The 19,730-nt window shown below is 39.5% G+C and overlaps 1 protein-coding gene across 3 annotated transcripts in view; it reads left to right on the top strand.

Annotated features, from left to right (window-relative positions):
* Window positions 1-18,437, top strand: part of ME1 (malic enzyme 1) — a 209,667-nt gene extending 191,230 nt beyond the window's left edge. For 2 of the 3 annotated variants that reach the window (XM_081530465.1, XM_081530466.1), the window contains exons 10-14: window positions 862-967; window positions 2,632-2,774; window positions 6,036-6,209; window positions 12,480-12,578; window positions 16,798-18,437. In XM_081530465.1, coding sequence (XP_081386591.1) covers window positions 862-967; window positions 2,632-2,774; window positions 6,036-6,209; window positions 12,480-12,578; window positions 16,798-16,965 — 690 coding nt within the window. In that variant the 3' untranslated portion in view covers window positions 16,966-18,437. Of the gene's footprint in view, window positions 1-861; window positions 968-2,631; window positions 2,775-6,035; window positions 6,215-12,479; window positions 12,579-16,797 lie in introns of all 3 variants that reach the window. The other variant, XR_014065573.1, reaches the window with a different exon arrangement.
* The last annotated feature ends 1,293 nt before the right edge of the window (window positions 18,438-19,730 follow it).

Raw genomic sequence — 19,730 nt, 5'->3', positions numbered from 1 at the left:
AGAGAAGCCTGGTGGGCTACAGTCCAAGAGTCACAAAGCGTCTGACATGATAAGTGACTAACTCCTTCACTGAAGTAAGGAAAATGAATAATAGGTAAATGAAGAGAATTCTAATTTGAGCAGATATTATTCCTGGTCATAGAAGTGTAGATAAGAATTCCATCTTCAGATCTACTAATTATGTGGAAAGATACAATACTGAAAGAGCAGGGAAAAAATGAAGGAAGCGGATTTTTAGATAACATTCCCTACCCCCATCCTAAGTTCCTTTTTATAGCTGGGATATTATAATTAGATGTTTCTTAGATAATACATGGTACAACTATGATCAAAACATTACAAAATAAAAGCACATGAAGCTAGTGCTTGTTCAGAACATCAAAGTATTACATAAATATGGCATCAAGTTCCATTCTTAGTGAGTGGCCCATAAAATATTCATGCAACCACTAAAGGCCTCTCTGCACTCTAAAACACAGCTTTGTTAACACAAATCATGTCTAATAAACAATATCTTTATTTAAATGATATTTTGCATTGCCATTTGTTAACGCTTGTTTCTTGCAAGTGTCTGTAGAGTTAGGATTTTAAATATTAAGTAATAGTAAATAAGGGAAAGACTTTATTTTGTTCACTGTTATACCCTCATTGCCTGGAGCATTGTCTGAAATGTAAATCTTTGTGGCAAGAGTCTATGAAATAATTCTCTGATAGTTGGAGAGGAGACTTTAAGAACAGCTGGAAGACATACTACATAAACCTATTAAGTATAAATTCTGCTAATATGTGTAATACTCTGAAACTTCCTTGACTCTCATACACTTGGCAGATTTATCATTTCTTCTTATTTGCTCTACTTAGGGACGTGCTGCCTTAACACAAGAGAAAGAGGAATTTGCCCATGAACATGAAGAAATGAAGAACCTCGAAGCCATCGTTCAAGATATAAAACCAACTGCCCTCATTGGTGAGCTTTGGCTTCTTCCCTCTCCTGTAAACCCAACCCCCACCCCACGTGGGCCTGATTTGTTTCCTTACAGTTGGTTTATCTTATTTTTGCCTGCACTGGGTCTTAGTTGCTGCATGAGGGCTGTCTCTAGTCGCAGTGAGCAGTTGCTACTCCAGCTGCAGTGCGTGGGCTTCTCACGGAGGTAGCTTTACTTGTGGAGCACGGGCTGTAGGCCATGTGGTCCTTCAGTAGCTGTGGTCCACAGGCTTACTTGCCACACGGCGTGGGGGATCCTCCCGGACCAGGGATCAAACCCGTGATCCCTGCGCTGGCAGGCGGGATTCCTGTCCACTGTACCACCAGGAAAGTCCTCTTGCTGCTAGTTTTTGAGATATTCTTTAGCTTTTTGAAATTCTGACCTTTGGAATTCCACAAACAAAATTACCTATTTCCCTTGAAGCAGCAGTGCCCCCTAGACACCTAGATTTGTAAATTCAGTGCCACCAAATGTTACTGATGATGCCAGCTGAGGGGGGTGGTTCCCTCTGCTAACTCTGTCAACTTGTCAATACCTGGCACATCCAGCTCTTTGCCAGGCCAGTTATTCCAAATAGACAGTGACTCTCTAATGGGGGTGATTTTGCCCCGTTAAGAAACATTTGGCAATGTCTAGAGACTTTTTTATTGTCACAGCTGGAGGGAGAAGGTCAGGGCTGCCGCCATCACTGGGTGGAGACGAAGGGACGCTGTTCCACCTCCTCCAGTGCCCAGGAAAGCACCCCCGCCCCCAACAAGGAACTGTCCAGCCCAGAATGCTCACGGGGCCAAGGTTAAGAAAGACTGAAAACAGGGACTATACTTTTACATGTCTTTATATATTCCCAATAGCAGACAACATGGTAGCTTACATACTGCATGTGCACAGAAAGATATTTAATGTGGAAAAATTTGTTGTGGCTGGAAAAAAATCTCAAAGTTTTGAAGCTTTATATCCTTTATTTTGTGTGTATATAATGTCAAGCCTTGCTTGATCTTACATTCCATTTCTAGAAGTTCCTGTGCAACAGATGACGATATTGAGAATAAGGATGAGAACCCTAATAAAAACAAGTATTTACTCCATGACAGGAACTGTAGTAAACCTTCATTGTTGTTTTTTTATAAATTGTGTTCTATCAGAAATCTTACTGTTTAAAATTTGCATGATGCTAATTGCTTTATTCATCTGTTCAAATTCTTTCAATGAGTCATCCTTCAGTTCTGTCATTGAATGGGATGATTGACTTAAGTGTTAGCACTGGATTATAAAACATGATTACTTGGTAGCCTCAGACACTGAAATACACTTCTAGAATTGTTTACAGAGAGATAATATATATTGGATATATTTATTTTCTGATAAAAATGCCTGTTGTCAGAATTCCTACTGATTGGTCATTAAATCTACTCATGAGCTGAATATTAAAACTGTTTTTTTTTCATAGATACCTGTAGATGTATAACCTTAAAGGCTATTGGCATTAACAGGCATCTCTTTTTGTCATTTTCATACAAATATTCTATATTTTGCTTAGGGCATATTACAAAGTGACCTGACGTGTCTTATTGTTTGGGGGGCGGGGGGGCATTGGATTAAATAATCAATGATGGTCCTGTTCACTGGTTTCTTGTTTCTGTGTTAGGAGTTGCTGCGATTGGTGGTGCGTTCTCAGAACAAATTATCAAAGACATGGCAGCCTTCAATGAACGGCCTATTATTTTTGCCTTGAGTAATCCAACTAGCAAAGCAGAATGTACTGCAGAGCAGTGCTATAAACTGACCGAGGTAAAGCAAAAAAAAAAAAGTAACTGACATTTTAATAGCCAAATTGTAATTCTTTATAGGGAAGCCCAGGGTATCTAAGGTGCCTGCCAGTTAACCTTTAAACATTTTACAACCAAGAGTGAAGGAGAAGTGAACAGGTCGGGAAAGATAAGAACCATATCCTTTTTTAGAATGTCATATAAATCCTGTTCTTCAATAAAACAGAATAAAATAAACTTTGTAATGTTTTATTGATAATTTTCCTTAAGTGCTTTGAAAGTATCTAAAATCTAAACATAAAAGTTAAAGAGGAAAAAGCTTGATCCTAGATGTTTATTAAAATAACTTTTAACTAGCTATTCCTAAACACTGAAGCATACAGTATAAAACCACAGCCTTATTTTTACTTTGCTGACTGCTCCTGGGTTTGGATTTTGATGCTGTGGGTGGAGCATTTGGGCAGTTATTTTGACATCCAGCCAGGTTGGTATAGACATCCTTAAAGCTTCAATGCATAACTGTTTCCAAAAAATGTGACTTTCATCCTCTGTGTTTATTAATATGTACGTGACCAGTAAGTATATTGCCAAGAGCCCCTTTTCCCCTTCAAAGACTTGAAAATGTCATTGCGACAAAATAGAGGTTGAGTCACACATATCTAACACTTTTATTTGGAAATAAATATAAAATGAACTGGAAAAGATAAACAAGACAGAGCAGTAGCACTCTGCATAAGTCAAACTCGATGCATAAATAAACCTGGATGGCCTTACTTCTTTAATATTGTATCCTTAAATGTTTATTACTAGAATTAATGAAATTTTTCAGAGGAGGTACTCCATTGTTTATTTCTCTTCTTTGGGATGGCATCAGTGCCCTAAATAATTTAAATTTTTATTCCATCTCTAGATTAGGGAATTTGCCTCACATAACTCAGTCCTCAAATCCTTAAAGAAATAAAAAAAACCAATAGCAAAATCTTAGCATGGTGCATTACACATAATAGGCATGTAATAAATAAGTGCTTAAGTAATTATTTTGTTTTGGCATATTTCAGTAGGCCTCAAAAGTTGATAGATTCAACGATAGTAGATGTAAACAAAATTAGCCAAATTTATATAGTTGTGTTTTTAAGTTTGAATGTGTCTGGTATAAATGACCTAAACTCTTATGATTTTGCCTAATGCTCTTTGTTGCTATACATAAAATTAGAAGTCATTTTGAAGCTGAAAACAGTTTCAGCCAAAGGATTACAGAACAAGAAAGGGGCTACCTGTTGCTGGATGTGTGTCTCTACTCCTGCAGGCACAGGTGAAAAGTTATTAGGAAAGGTTAAAAATATAAAATACAAAAAGATTCTTGAATGCCGAAAAATGATAATTAAACCAAAATGGTATGGAGAGGTTTCTTTCTCCATATTGACAGTCTGTATCGATGAAAATATTTAGCCATTATTTATTTAATACCATGAGCTTCCTAGGTGGCTCAGTGGTAAAGAACCGCGTACAATGCAGGAGAGGCGGGTTCGATCCCTGGGTTGGGAAAATCCCCTGGAAAAGGAAATGGGAACCCACTCCAGTGTTCTTGCCTGGAGAAACCCATGGACAGAGGAGCCGGTGGGCTACAGTCCATAGCATCACAAAGAATTGGACATGACTGAGTACACTCATACATTTAAAACAACACAATGATTGTATTGTATTAAATACATAATATCCATAAACTACAACGATTGTAGAGTGATAGGCAGGAGAAAGAGTGAAGGACAGGAGAGCAATAAACAAGTGTGCCTATAATGTTGCAGGAGGGTAAACAAGTGTGTATATAATGTTTCAGGTCTGTTTCTCAAATATAATTTTCAAGGATATATATCAAATATGTATGTAAATGATAATTTAGTTACATTAGAAATTTGCTTATAATAGAACTTTTATCTGCTAATCAGAGCTGAAGGTATCAGACTTGTCTGAAAACAAAACCTGCTTTTGTGAAAAATATAACAAGTGTCTGATAAACACCTGAATGAGAATTTCTATTTTTTTCCTCATCTATTTTCCTCTTTTTATATCCCGAATAAGGTTGATTTGTATTATAATTTACAGAAAAGGTAAAGTGAAGTGAAGTGAAATCGCTCAGTCATGTCTGACTCTTTGCGACCCCATGGACTGTAGCCTCCCAGGCTCCTCCATCCATGGGATTTTCCAGGCAAGCATACTGGAGTGGGGTGCCATTTCCTTCTCCAGGGGGTCTTCCTGACCCAGGGATTGAACCCGGGTCTCGCACATTGTAGGCAGACGCTTTACCATCTGAGCAAGTTAATACAATATCATAATGGATTTAGACTCTAGGTGTAAGAGGGATTAAATTTATAATTCAGTCTATTTCCATTTAAACTGTACTTTGGGGATTTAGTACCGTTTATGCTTTTCAAGGGCATTTCTTAGACTATGATGCTTTATTTTTTTTTTTTTTCCAATGATGCTTTATTTGTTGAGGGTTTCCTATCCCTGTTTTTGAGGACTGAGTAGTTTCATCTATATCACCTCCCAAATCACACAGATGCCCCCTCACTTTGACTGGCAGTCTGGAATCTAGCCCCTGACAGGCCCTGAGTTCATGCTGTCTTAAAACTTGTAAATACGAGGTTCCTCAAAAACATGAGAAAATATTAGGTTGGTCAAAAAGTTCGTTTGAGTTTTTCCATATGAACTTTTTGGCCAACCCAATATTAAGACTAGGGGGAAAAATATAAAGACAGTTTTTTACAGTTATTGATAATTTATTCTTATTTGCTAATCCCACTTGTGCTAGTGATTTTTTTTCCTATGTGACTTTCCAGATAATTCTTTACAATATATAAAATTTGTCCCAGTGATTACATGGAAGCGTGCTGACCCCTAAACTCTAACTTACAATGTCAGCCTTTCTAAGACTGAAACCCCAGCCCATCACTTGTGTCTTCAGAAGCCTGTAAGAGGAAGCCTCTAGGCTAGAGATGGCTGATGGCCCTGTGTGTTGGGCCACCGCCAACAGCAGGCGGTGGTCTTGGGGTCTCCTGAACTTTGTGCGCTTCTCCTAGGAGTCGAGAGGAAGGTAGAGAAAAGAAATAAGCACCCACTGCAGAACTTACCGCCGGCATCATGAGAGCTTGCTCATTCACACTTACTAGGGAGTCGAAAAATCAGACCTCTTTCTAAACACGAAATACTTGAGCTATTCTCTTAGGCTCCGTCTGTTTGAAGACACCCTGCCTCTTTTCACCGTTGTGTGTCTGTGTTGCAGGGCCGGGCCATTTTTGCCAGCGGCAGTCCTTTTGATCCCGTTACCCTTCCCAGTGGAAAGACTCTTTACCCTGGCCAAGGCAACAATTCCTACGTGTTCCCTGGGGTTGCTCTTGGTGTCGTGGCGTGTGGACTGAGGCATATCGCGGATAAGACTTTTCTCACCACTGCTGAGGTATTGTGAACTACTGTCTGTCTGTCAAGGCTGTGAAATCTCAAATCAGCTCATTGTAGGCCGTCTGCTGTTTTATTTATTTAGTATCTCAGCTCGCTCCCTAGGAGGTGTAAAGTCCGAAGGTCAAATCTTTCCCCCAGGGCAGTAAAGGGTGGGTAGTAAGTTCACACTGAGTCTCTAGCAAGCATTGTTCTTCTGTAGCCAGCAGAAAGACTGTGTTCTGATCCCTTAAAAGGGACCTTTTTAAAATTAATGTACAATATTATATAAATTACAGGTGTACAACGTAGTGATCCACAGTTCAAAGGTTATACTTCATCTGTGCCTATTATAAAATATTGGCTGTATTCCTTGTAGCTTGTTTTATACACAGTAGTTTGTGCCTCTTAATCCTCTACCTCCATCTTGCCACTCCCCCTTCCCTCTCCCCACTGGTAACCACTGGTTTGTTGTCTATATCTGTGAGCCTGCTACTTCTTTGTCATATTCACTATTTTGTTGCATTTTTTAGGTTCCATATATAAGTGACATCATACAACATTTATCTTTCTCTGCCTGACTTATTTCACATAGCATAATGTCCTTCAAGTCCATCTACATTGCTGCAGATGGCAAATTTTCACTCTATTTTTTATGGCTGAGTAGTATTCCATTATATGTATATACCACATCGTCTTTATCCATTCATCTTGATGGACAATTATATTGCATCCGTATCTTGGCAGTTGTAAATACTGCTGCTCTGAACATAGGGGCACATGTATTTTTTCAAATTAAAGTTTTGTCTGGATATATATACACACACACTCTGGAGTGGAATTTCTGGGTCATATGGTAGTTCTAATTTTAGTTTGAGAAACTGCCGTACTGTTTTCCACAGTGGCTGTACCAGTTTGCATTCCCATTAACAGAGTTCAAGAGAAGGAACTTAAAAAAAAAAAAATCTTCAAATTTTGATCAAGTTCTGTGACAATAATGAGACAATTAAAATTTTTGTTTCCAAATCATGGAATAAGTGGTAAATATTTTCTCTGTGGAGAACCTTCCTAAATGATGACATTTTGATGATTTGAAATGAAAGTCTGATTTGGTATAGTGAAGAAATGTTTATCATTCAGCGTTCAGTGCAGAATATAGCAACCACTCTAGTATTTCAGCTTAAAAGAAATTAAAACAGAAAGTTCGATGTTTGTAAAGTCATTAAAAGGACAGAAGCGGGCTCTTCTGTGGGCCTGCAGGAAAGATTCACAGAACACCACACAGCAGACCCAGTAAGGATGCTGTGTTACACTGCTGTTTGGCACTCTGAAGGATCCGAAATTTCACTTTTGTTATGTAGTTGCTAAGTCATGTCTGACTCTTTTGCAACCCCATGGACTGTAGCCTGCCAGGCTCCTCTGTGCATGGGATTTCCCAGGCAAGAATTTTGGAGTGGGTTGCCATTTCCTTCTCCAAGGGATCTTCCTGACCCAGGGATCGAACCTGCGTCTCCTGCATTGGCAGGTTGATTCTTTACCACTGAGCTACCAGGGAAGCCAAAAATTTAACCTTACTTGCAGGCGAGCAAGTCAGCCTGTTGCAGATTCACAGCTGCCGGCAAAGGACACAGAACTCCTAGGTCAGAGATAGAGGAATTTATTACTCATGGCACAAGAGATGACGGGAACCTCAGGCTCCCCTCAGTTTCCCTTGCCTCCCAAGTTTGGGAGGATGGCACAGTGGTTGGGCCCTCATTTGTGAAATCAGAGCGTTCCTCTGTTTGATACTTTAGCTGCTGCTAAGTCGCTTCAGTCGTGTCCGACTCTGTGCGACCCTATAGACGGCAGCCCACCAGGCTCCGCCGTCCCTAGGATTCTCCAGGCAAGAATACTGGATTGGGTTGCCATTTCCTTCTCCAGTGCATGAAAGGGAAAAGTTAAAGTGAAGTCGCTCAGTCGTGTCCGACTCTTAGCGACCCCATGGACTATATATAGCCTACCAGGCTCCTCCGTCCATGGGATTTTCCAGGCAAGAGTACTGGAGTGGGGTGCCATTGCCTTCTCCGTGATACTTTAGAGGAGGATACAATTCATACTTTAGAGGAGGATACAATTCATGAAGGAGAAATCCGAGCGAGTTTCTTCTCTTAAAATTAACCCACTGCACAGCATGCTAACTGAACCGAGCCACATCCAAATTGATTAGTGTTCACATGATTTCATCACACATACAGGCTTTTCCATCCACCGTGAATGATGTTTCCATCCTTGGCGTGATCTCAAGGAGCCTGATCCCAGGGTTCCGCGCTTGATGTCCCTCCGTGAGAGCAGACGTCCGGGAGCCCTCTTGCTCAGCTTCTTTTTCTTCACTGCATGATGCCGAGGGTTTCAGAGCTTCTCTGACTCAAAAAGACTTGTTAAACATAAGTTAGATGTCTGCTTACTGAGAGCTCTCAAAGTTGTTCTTACATTAAGGAAAATGTAGTCATTGTCTCTTATAGCAGACACATCAGAAGAAGAAAGAGAATCTTTTATGGTTGCCGGTGATTTCTTTCCTGAATAACTCCAGCACCCTCTAGTGACAAATTTCTAGCCAACGATCTCTCGGGCTGAATCTTTTGGCCTTTTCATCAGTTTCTTCTTAGACATCACACAATATTTCTTCTGTTTTTTATGCCACATCAGTGTTTTCTTTGTGTCCCTTTCAAGTCCCTTTAAAAAAACTTTTATTGCTTTACAGTGTTGTATTAGTTTCTGCTGTACAGCAAAGTGAATCAGCTACATGTATACATATATCCTCTCTTTTTTGGATTTCCTTCCCTTTCAGGTCACCACAGAGCATTCCCGGTACAATCCAGTAGTTACATATTGACTAAGCTTCTTCCCAAAATTCATTATCTTTTGTCCTCATTTTTCTCTTTTAATTTCTGCTTTCAGAGATCTCACTCTCTCGTTTCCCAGATCTCACTCTCTCGTTTCCACCGTCGTCATCCTGAAAGGGGCCAAATATGTGTATCTCTGTTCTTATCTTTTACCGCATCTCCTGTGACCCAATGGGTATTTCCACCAAAATGCCCTGCTGTTTCCTTAAATACAGATGTGAAAAACCATCTTTCGTCTCCCCTCACCCTCAATATCCACATTTCTGTTTGTGACACCCACTTTGTAAGCAGGCTCTGAAGCTTGGAAGACTGACCTTCTTTTTATCCTCCCTAATCCTAAAGCCTTGAAATACACCACCCCTAGGAACAGCCATGGGACTGCCCTGTGTATCATCTTGCCCTGAAATGATTCCTTCTCCAGTGGTCTAAGCCTATCTTCAGGTCATGGTTTAAGTCCCACCTCATCCTTGGCTCTTTCTGTGACTTCTCTGAATTATTTTTATCTTTCTTCTTAGCCATGACTGTTTTAGCAAACACGTTTATATTTCATTTGATTCCTAGTTGTATTATGCTTTCAAGAGTTTCACATATCAAATAGTCAAGCCTTATAATTAAATCGTATGTGATTTTCTATACAAACAGAAGGTCTCCCATATACCTCTTTCAGAAGACCAGTAGCACCTAACACCATGCTAAAACACGTAGCAGAAACTTAGTAAATACTTACTCAGTTAAATAGAACTAGTCAATAGTATTTATCAATGAGGATACAATATCACAGACACATCTCTTCTTGTTCAGTGGCTAAGTCTTGTCTGACTCTTTGCAACCCCATGGACTGCAACACTCCAGGCTTTCCTGTCCTTCACCATCTCCCGAAGCTTACTCAAACTCATGTCCATTGAGTGGGTGATGCCATCCAACCATCTCATCCTCTGTTGTCCCTTTCTCCTCCTGCCTTCAATCTTTCCCAGCATCAGGGTCTTTTCCAATGAGTTGGTTCTTCGTATCAGGTGGCCAAAGAATTGGAGCTTCAGCTTTAGTCCTTCCAGTGAATATTCAGGGTTGATTTCCTTTAGGATTGACTGTTTTGATTTCCTTGCTGTCCAAGGGATTTTCAAGAGTCTTCTCTAGCACCATGGTTCAAAAACATCAATTCTTTGGTGTTCAGCCTTCTTTGTGGTCCAACTCTCACATCCATACATGACTACTGGAAAAACCATCGCTTTGACTAAACGGCCCTTGTTGGTAAAGTAATGTCTCTGCTTTTGAATGCACTATCTAGGTTTGTCATAGATTTTCTTCCAAGGAGCAAGCGTCTTTTCATTGCATGGCTGTAGTCCCTCTGCAGTGATTTCAGAGCCCAGGAAAATAGTCTGTCACTGTTTCCATTTTTTCGCCATGAAGTGATGGGACCAGATGCCATGATCTTGGCTTTCTGAATGTTGAGTTTTAAGCCAGCTTTTTCACTGTCCTCTTTCACCCTCATCAAGAGACTCTTCAGTTCTTCTTTGCTTTCTGCCATTAAAGTTGTATCATCTGCATATGTGAAGTTGTTGATATTTCTCCAGCAATCTTGATTCCAGCTTGTGATTCATCCAGCCTAGCATTTCTCGTGATGCACTCTGCACATAAGTTAAATAAGCACAGTTACAATATGTAGCTTTGACGTACTCCTTTCCCAGTTTTGAACCAGTCTGTTGTTCCATGTCCGGTTCTAACTGTTGCTTCTTGACCTGCATACAGGTTTCTCAGGAGGCAGGTCAGATGGTCTGGTAGTCCCATCTCTTTAAGAATGTTCCACAGCCTCTAGAGTGCACAAAAAGAAGAACGCTCTTGTCTCTATTTTGTAGTTGACAAAAGTAGCAGGTAAGAGATCTAGGTGAATGCTTTGTTTAGCCACCACAAATCTAGTAACTGTTAGGATTATTGTCTAAATGCTAGTTGGCTCTCCTGTGGAACTAGAAACCCCATGGATTGGCACCAATCCCAAAGACTATTCCTGCCCATTTTTATATCACAAAGAAATTTTTGGGTTTCTTGGTCCTCTAGATAGTCTCCTGGACTTACAGTGTTCAGGGTCAGCGATGCAGACTCCCAGGTAGCCTGTACAGCAGCCTGGAACAGTCTCCTCTCTCTGGTTCACATCTGGGAGGCAGACCTGGCCCTCCTGCCCTCACACCCCTCCTCCTAAATCACCTTCCCCACCCTCTCTGATGTCTGCCAGATGAATGGGGAGGGGACCCCCCTGACAACAAGCACCTGGAGGAGACTTTGATTCATGTAAGTCACTGGATAACTGAAAACCCAGCTAATTTTAATCTTCATGTAATACTATATAATGTATAATCCAAATTCAAATTTTGTCAGTTATTTGTAAAAGACCTTTATAACTTGGAGAGTACTCGTGTCATATGCAAGAACATTTCAGCCTTTCTGTGTCTTTTCTGGCAATGGCATTTTGAAGAATACAGGCCAGTTGTTTTTTGCAGTGTTCCTCATTATTTAATTCAAGTTATGTGGTTATAGGGTTTGGTTTAGTAGGCCCAATAATCATATCCTTCTCAGTGCATCACATCAAGAAGCTCATGATGTCAATTGGTCTCATTTTTAAACAGTTTTATTGAAGTATGATTGACAAAAAGCCACATATCTTACAACTTGATGAGTTTAGAGATAAGTATACACCTTTGAAGCCATCACCACAATCCATACCATAAACAAATATATTACCTCCAGAAGTTTTTTCCCACCTTCTTTATTATGTGTGTGTGTGTGTCTGTGTGATAAGAGCATTTATCGTAAAATGTGTACCCTTGTAGCACATTTTTATGTCTACACTGTTTCCTTTAAAGATAGGGAGTGGTGTGGGGACAGCCACGCTGAGGCTGGTTAGATGGCTCACATGATCCAAAATCTGTGTAAAATTAATATCCTACTTGCAGTGTGACTCAGAAATAGCTTTCTCAGCCTCCTGTTCTACCTCCTGTGTAAGAATATATGAGCTGGGAGTAAGGCGTGACCAACCTCTCCCCCTCTGCTTTCAGGATCACTTCTCTCATCTTTCTCTGAATTCCTTACTCCTCTTCCCCCGGTCTCTAGTGCATCGGGTCAGAAAGCTGCCAGCATTTCACGGTACAGTAGAAGAGGAACTGGGTTAAGAGGAAACCCAGATGCTCATTGCCATCTTTTTCACTAATTATCTCCTCCCACCAGTCTCCAAACACACTCGCATACACACACTAGTCTCTAAGCCTCTCTGAGCTCAGTTTTCCATTGAGAAACGGAGAGATGCAAGTGGGTGATGGCATTCATGTGATCTGCTTTTATCTGTGATGATATTCACCATTTTCCTCACAACTACCACGTTGTATGATATGAAGTATTTTTTTGTCTTTCTCGTTTTTAAGGTCATAGCTCAGCAAGTATCAGATGAACACCTGGAAGAGGGCCGGCTTTATCCTCCTTTGGACACCATTAGAGATGTTTCTCTGAAAATCGCAGAAAAGGTAAAACCACTGTGGTTCAAGTCTCATTGTTTTTCCTTCCTTCTGTGGCTAAGTGTGCATACTTAGACAGTAAAACGGTAGTAAAAATGCGCTTCCTTGAAATATTTGTGTCCACTTCTTATGTCAGAAGTCAGAGAAATGAGGCTCGGTGCCCTGACAGAGCATAGGAAGTGTGTTTGATCCTTCGGTATGGGTTGAATCTTTAATTCACCTACCCTTCTTTTTCTCTCCCAGAATTGAAGTAATTCATCAGGGTTTCATTTCAGCTAAGCTTCCCCAACTTCACCCTTTTTTGGTTGGTATTTTCCATATAACACGGTGATAGTCCCCACAATATTGCAGATATGATAGAGTGACGGTTAGGCCTTTAACCACCCAAGTCTCTGTGATATGTGACATCTTAAAAATCACAGTTGATTAAATTGGGCAGGAGGTAAAAAAATGAGAACAGAGAACTCAAAGCTGTTGAGGCGGCAGATGAAGTCTTCAAGGAGCTAGTCAAGAAGAACCTTAATTTTCTATAACTAAGATGAGAGAGAAATGGACTTCTGTGTAGGGTGGTTGTATTCATCTGCTAGGGCTGCCATAATAAACTGCCACCAGCTGGGTGACTTAAATAACATAAAGTTACTTTCTCACAGTTCTGGAGGCCGGAAATCTAAGATGAAAGGGGTTGGCAGGTGCAGTTTCTCTGGAGGCCTCTGCTTGGCTTGCTGATGGCCACCTTCTCACTGGGCCCTCTTGTGGCCTTTTTCTGTGTGTGCCCATCCATGGGGTCTCTCTGTGTGTCCATATTTCCCGTTTTTATAAGAACACCAGTCAGCTTGGGTTAGGGCTCACCCAAACCGTCTCATTTTAACTTAATTATCTCTCTAAAGGCCCCGTTTCCAAATACGTCCCACTCTGAGGTACTGGAGGTTAAGGCATCAACATTTTGGGGTAGCATACTTCAGCCCACAATGGTAGTCATATGTTGAAACTAGAATTTCTCAACCTCAGCCCTGTGCACATGACTCTCGGTAACTCTGTTGTGGGGGCTGTCTCGGGAATTATGGATGGTTTAGCAGCATCCCTGGTCCTTATTCACCAGATGCCAGTAGCCTCTGCAACAGGTGTGACAACTGAAAATGTCTCCAGACATTGCCAAATGTCCACTTGGAGGCAGAATTGCTCCTGGCTGAAAGTAAAAATTTATTAGCAAATTTATCAAAACAATCCCACTTTGGATTCATATGTCATTATTTATCTTGTCGATTGAAAATAGGTGCTTCAAAAACCAAGTAATCCTTCAAAAAAAAAAAAAAAACCTTTAAATAATTCTGCTTGGTTATCTATTTATGGAACAGTATGCTCATAGTTTCTCCCGGTTTGTCTCTACTACTTTTAAACTCTTAATAGTTCGGATTATTAATACATGGAACATCACATTGTCATGTTAAGTTCCTTCTGAAGATTTTGATGAAAAGGAGTAGCATATGATCAGAGGAGAAAGTAAGATGATGAAGGACAGCAAGAGAGTGTAGTACTCAGATATTATACCTACAAAGAGAAAAAAAAAAGCGGAGTGCATGAACAGAAGTTGGGAAACCAGGACAAAGAATCTTCGTCAGAGAGGAGGGTGGTAGAGTGGACTGAAGGTTGCGGTATCCATGGTACATTCAGATGTACCATTCTAACAAGTAGATGGTGATGACTGAAACTTAAAGAGAGGCTGGATGTAAAGACGGGGGATCATTTATATGTGGTAAGAGGGGAAGCTCTCAAGGTAGCTGAGGTCACCAAGAGAGCAAGTGGAAACGAAAGAAAACTGAGGCTAGAACACACTTCATTATTCTGACCAGAGCGAGACGAAAGAAACCATTTAAAAAGGGAACCAGTTAAAAAGAAGAGACTTAGAACTGAGCCGCCCGTCAGAAGTTAGAGAAGACACCGTTTCAGGATGAGGGGTGGAAGTTATGAGTGACGGAACCAAATCCCAGTGATAAGAACAGAGGAGGACATTTATTTAGTACTTAGGAAGCTTTCAGAAACTTTTACAAACACAATCACAGTCCCACAAGAAGTTGAGAAGTTGGGGAGAATTAGGAAAGCAACAATGTATAAGCCACTCTACTGAGAGTCTGGCATTGACAAGGAGGAGAGAGTGAATATTTCACTGATGGAGAGCATTGTCAATACAGTGTGTCCTGGGAGCAGAAAGAGGAATGGATTTGCACAGAGTCTGTGTCAGAAATGAAACAGAACATTTTATTATAAAAGTGATACAGCCATTGCAAAACAGGCACAGGGGGACTTTTTGGGGTGATGGAAATGTTCTGAAACTGGATGTATTAACAGTTGCCTAACATTCTGAATTTACAGAGGTAATTGGATTGTATGCTTGAAATGGTTGAATTTTGTGGTCAGTGAATTGTAACTCAAGAATATCTGTTAAAACATAGTAACACCATCTCATAGGCACTCTGGAAAGCAGAAAATACCTGATATTCTACTTTTATAACTAGTATTGTCATCATTTTGGTGTGTTTGCTTGCAGTCTTTTTTCATTGGGTTGCTTTCTTTTCTAACATCATTATAATAAGGTATACGCATGTATCCACATACTTTTGATCTCTATTTTTTATAAGCATTTATTCATAATATAGCAGTCTTTATAACTTTAATTTTTCAGAAATGCATAATTTCACATTGTGAAGAGTAGTTAATCATTCTAATATTCTTCAAAATTGCACTTATTCAAATAAGTTTTTCATACAAATAGCTCTTGTGTTCTTAAAAAACTGGAGTGAATTAAAGAGCACATGAGAAGTGATTAGTTTTGACAGTGGAATCCGTTTTTCTCAACACAGGGGAAGAGAGAATGTCAAGACATGGAGGAGATAGTTTGAGATGATGAAAAGAGAAATTGAGATAGTTTTCTCTGATTAGTTGGAATTTTCTCAGCAAAGTGACGAGAATCAAATTGATACTTGATGGTAAGGGAAGGTTTAAAATTGACTTGTGGGAAATCGACTTGAGAGGAAGTTTTTTGTGTGTTTGTTTTTGAGTTTTAAAGAATAAAAGCATCACGTGTAATCACGTGGGCCCAAGTAAGGTTAGGAAAAGTGTGACATGTCAAGCGACAACTATGAAAGGAGACAGCACTGAGGATCACCCTGGTCAGGGACTAGAATGGGGACTGTGACAGAAAGACATGGAAACAAGGTTCTGTGATGCCAGTGAGGCAGGGAGCACGGAGACTGCCCCTGGAGCCCCACAGATTTGGGTAAGAGTTGCCTTAACTGTGGGATGAAAAAAGAGATTCTGTTGGAGGCTGTGGTCAGAATCAAGATTGCTGAAAATGCAGGATATCTGAGTTCAAACTCAGTGGGGTGTTTAAGGTATTGAGTTCAAGTTAATTATCAGTCAGGTAATTTCAAGGCTTTGAAGGCTGACTCATCTGAGAAACTCTGGTAGATTGCCCATGAGTAAATCTCTGGCAGCCACACTTTCCTTTGTTGCTGACATCATAGTCTCCTCTTGTTACATGATTGCATTTTCACTTTATATCTTTGTGATCGTGTGTTCTTATTATAATACACTGAAGTTTTTGGAAACAGGCAAGATGTAAATTATTTTAATCTTTTGAAACAGATATAAAATTTCTTTTTTTATGGAGGTATAGTTGATTTACAACGTTGTATTAATTTTTGCTGTACAGCAAAGCAATTCAGTTTTATATATATATATATATACACACTCTTTTTTATATTATTTTCTATTATGGTTTATCATATTCAATATAATCCCCTGTGCTTTACCGTAGGACCTTGCTGTTTATCTATCCTATATATACTGATAATACCTGACATCTGCTAACCTCAATGCCCTACTGCAGTCCTCCCCCTTGGCAACCACAAGTCTGTTCTCTGTGTACATGAGTCTGTTTCTCTTTCATAGATAGGTTCATTTGTGTCATGTTTTAGATTCTACATATAATTGATATCATATGGTATTTGTCTTTTTCTGACATTTCACATAGTATGATAATCTCTAGTTGCATCCATGTTGCTGCAAATGGCATTATTTTGTCCTTTTTAATAACTGGGTAGTATTCCATTGTGTATATTTACCATGTCTTTATCCATTCATCTGTCAATGAAATCAGATGAAAAATTTCTGATGTGCCCATCAACACCTCTATTCATTACAATAATTAATATTCTTTTTTTATTTCTAGATTGTGAAAGATGCATACCAAGAAAAGACAGCCACAGTTTATCCTGAACCCCCAAACAAGGAAGCATTTGTCCGCTCTCAGATGTATAGCACTGACTATGACCAGATCCTACCTGATTGTTATCCTTGGCCTGAAGAGGCCCAGAAAATACAGACCCAACTTGACTAGTAGCATAATAGCTGACATTTCTAACTCCATTAATGAGGTCTTGAAGTCTTTCATAATTTTCAAAGATTGAAATCTTTTATAATGATTCGTAATATGCTAGATTAAGATAATTTTACTTTAACAGTCTAAAAATTTACAGAAGAATATTAACATACTTTAGTGTGATTATCTCATTGAACAATTTGCTTCATTTACTTTCCGGTTATTTATGGTTTCCATTTTAATTATTTTGCCCAAGTTCTCTTTAAAAGCTGTTGTAACTACCACTGAGAAACCCATCATTTTTATATAGGTAACTAAGGGGAAGTCCAAAATTGGTAATAAATTGATATGATCAGTATTAAAATCCATAATTATTTTGTTGCTCACTTTATTAAAAATCGACTTAAAGATTAAAATGAATTTAGGCATGGACAAACTTTTGCTAAAAACAGAAACAACACTTACTTTGTTGCCTAGAGAAAAATAACTCCAGGTGTTTTTATTCCAGTCCTAGATTATATGTGCTCTTTTGATGCAACTGAATTCTGATGTTTCTAAGAAAGATCACTGCTGTTTACAATGCCTTGTGCAGCCTTAGATTTTAATCTTCTTTCGACATTATTCCATCTCCTTATCATCTTGGTCCTCCATCAGAAATCCCTTCATAAAAGCACCTTTCTTTCTCCCTGACCAAATGCCCTGTCCTTCAGCCCTGCACGTTGCTGCTGGGCCCTTGCAGACCATGGCCCTGCCCTGAGGTTGTTGCCTTCTGCTGAACACAGCCTGAGAAGTGGGCAGAGCAGAGAGAGTGGGGAGCATCTTGAGAAAGGGCTGCCTGTGGGGTCAACATCTTCAGACATACATCTCCAGAGTCAAGGCAAGTGGGGTTCCCAACTGAGTGACCTGCCCAAGTGTCCCCTTGAGTGGCTCAGGTAATTAAGAGCTCATTGTGTTACAGCAAACTCACTTTCCTCTGAGTTTGGAGAAAATTTTGTCACCTCTTCCCCAATATCAGAAACCCTCTTTACATCAGATATTAAAATATTCTAATGACTATCAGTAGTTACAGTCCAGAAATGAATGTTAATTTCAGGTTTTACTTTAGAAATTAATAAGCCAATGGAGACAAGTTAAAATTCTTAAGCTCAGGTACAATAACATTTACTATTTATTTACAGAATTATATGGAGACTTTTTGTTTTTGAAGTAAGGATTTCAAGGAGTATAAGAAAATGTTCAGGATAAACTGTAGTAATAAACGATTTCATTGAAAGTTACACAAGTTGTTATAGTAGAAGAGGTAGAGGTTTTTCTGAAAGTAATGTTTAGTCAAGAATTTCCTCAACATAGTTGTTTTGAAAACATCTGGAATGCCTTTTCTAGTTTTCATCGTTTCTTGTCTAGTTTTCATGTTGTCTTGTAGCTCTATCTAAATGTATTTACCTATGCAAATGATTTATTAAAGCATTAGAAAAAGCAAATGAATAAAATGAGAAAGTAATTGTCTTTTTCTCAAAATATTGTTACACTTAAAAATGACAATGCTGGGTCTTGTCAGCCATACAATAGAGAATTTTGAATTTTAAAAATATTCTAAGCTAATTTCACTTTGAACTTCATTCATTTAATTCGTGTGTGGTCATTGAATACATGTTTGCCGTATACTGTTATGAGTGAGCTACTTCCTTATCTGCAGAGAAAGATAATGAAACAAACATTGGACGATTGCTTGCCAGGTACTGTGTAGTGTGTATAACTTATTTAATGAAGTCCTCACCATTCCCATGGGAAGTAGATACTTGAATGTGCCACATCGCAGAGCTCATAAGTGAAGGAGGGGAACTCTGAATCCATGTTTACCTTTCTCCATCATCTGTTCTGTATTTGCCAGAGTACAGTCAGAACAGTACTGTCAAAAAGAAAAAAAGAAAGTGGGACACATGAATAATTTCTGTGGTCCTATAAAAAGAAGTGAAGTGAAGTCGCTCAGTCGTGTCCGACTCTTTGTGACCCCTGGACTTTAGCCTACCAGGCTTCTCCGTTCATGGGATTGTCCAGGCAAGAGTACCAGAATGGGTTGCCATTTCCTTCTCCAATAAAAAGAAGAAACAGGTGGAATTCATGTTCATGTATTTTATTGAAACCAACATATTCAGAATATTATAAAAAGAATTGAGATACAGTTACACTTTTTTACATTTCTTTTTTATTTCTATTATTTATTTACTGTGCCGAGTTGATTGCAGGACTCAGAATCTTCGAATCTTCATCGAGGGATGCAAGATCTTTTAGTTGTGGGTGGGGTGTTGCCAGTTGCAGCCTGTGGGATCTAGCTCTCTGACCAGGGATGGAACCTAGACCACCTCCATTGGAAGCTGTCTTAGCCACTGGGCCACCAGGAAGTCCCTGTATTTTTGCATTATTTTGTTCACACTAAGCCTCCAACATCCAGGTATATGCATTAAAGTCAAGAGAAACATATAGAACAGTGTAACAGAGCAGCTCACAGACAGACCCCCTGAATATATTAGTTACAAAGGTAGCACAAAAATCAGTACATAAAGAATGGTGTTCAGTAACCGGATTGGGGCAGCTGACCTACTACAAGGAGAACATGGAAACCGGAACCCTGCCTCACACTATATCAAAATGAAGGCTTCAGACGGATGAAAGACCTAAATACGAATGGTAAAAAATGTAAGTTAATATAAATTGATGCAGCAATGTATCTTTTGGGACCCTTCCCCCATTCCCACCCACCTCCCGCCGGCCAAACACAAACA

This window comes from Giraffa tippelskirchi, chromosome 9, assembly GCF_054371585.1.
Source record: "Giraffa tippelskirchi isolate mGirTip1 chromosome 9, T2T-mGirTip1v1.2.pri, whole genome shotgun sequence".
In the NCBI taxonomy this organism is placed as follows: Eukaryota; Metazoa; Chordata; class Mammalia; order Artiodactyla; family Giraffidae; genus Giraffa; species Giraffa tippelskirchi.
Note: the sequence above shows the minus strand (reverse complement) of the source record. Positions and strands in the feature narration are given on the sequence as shown.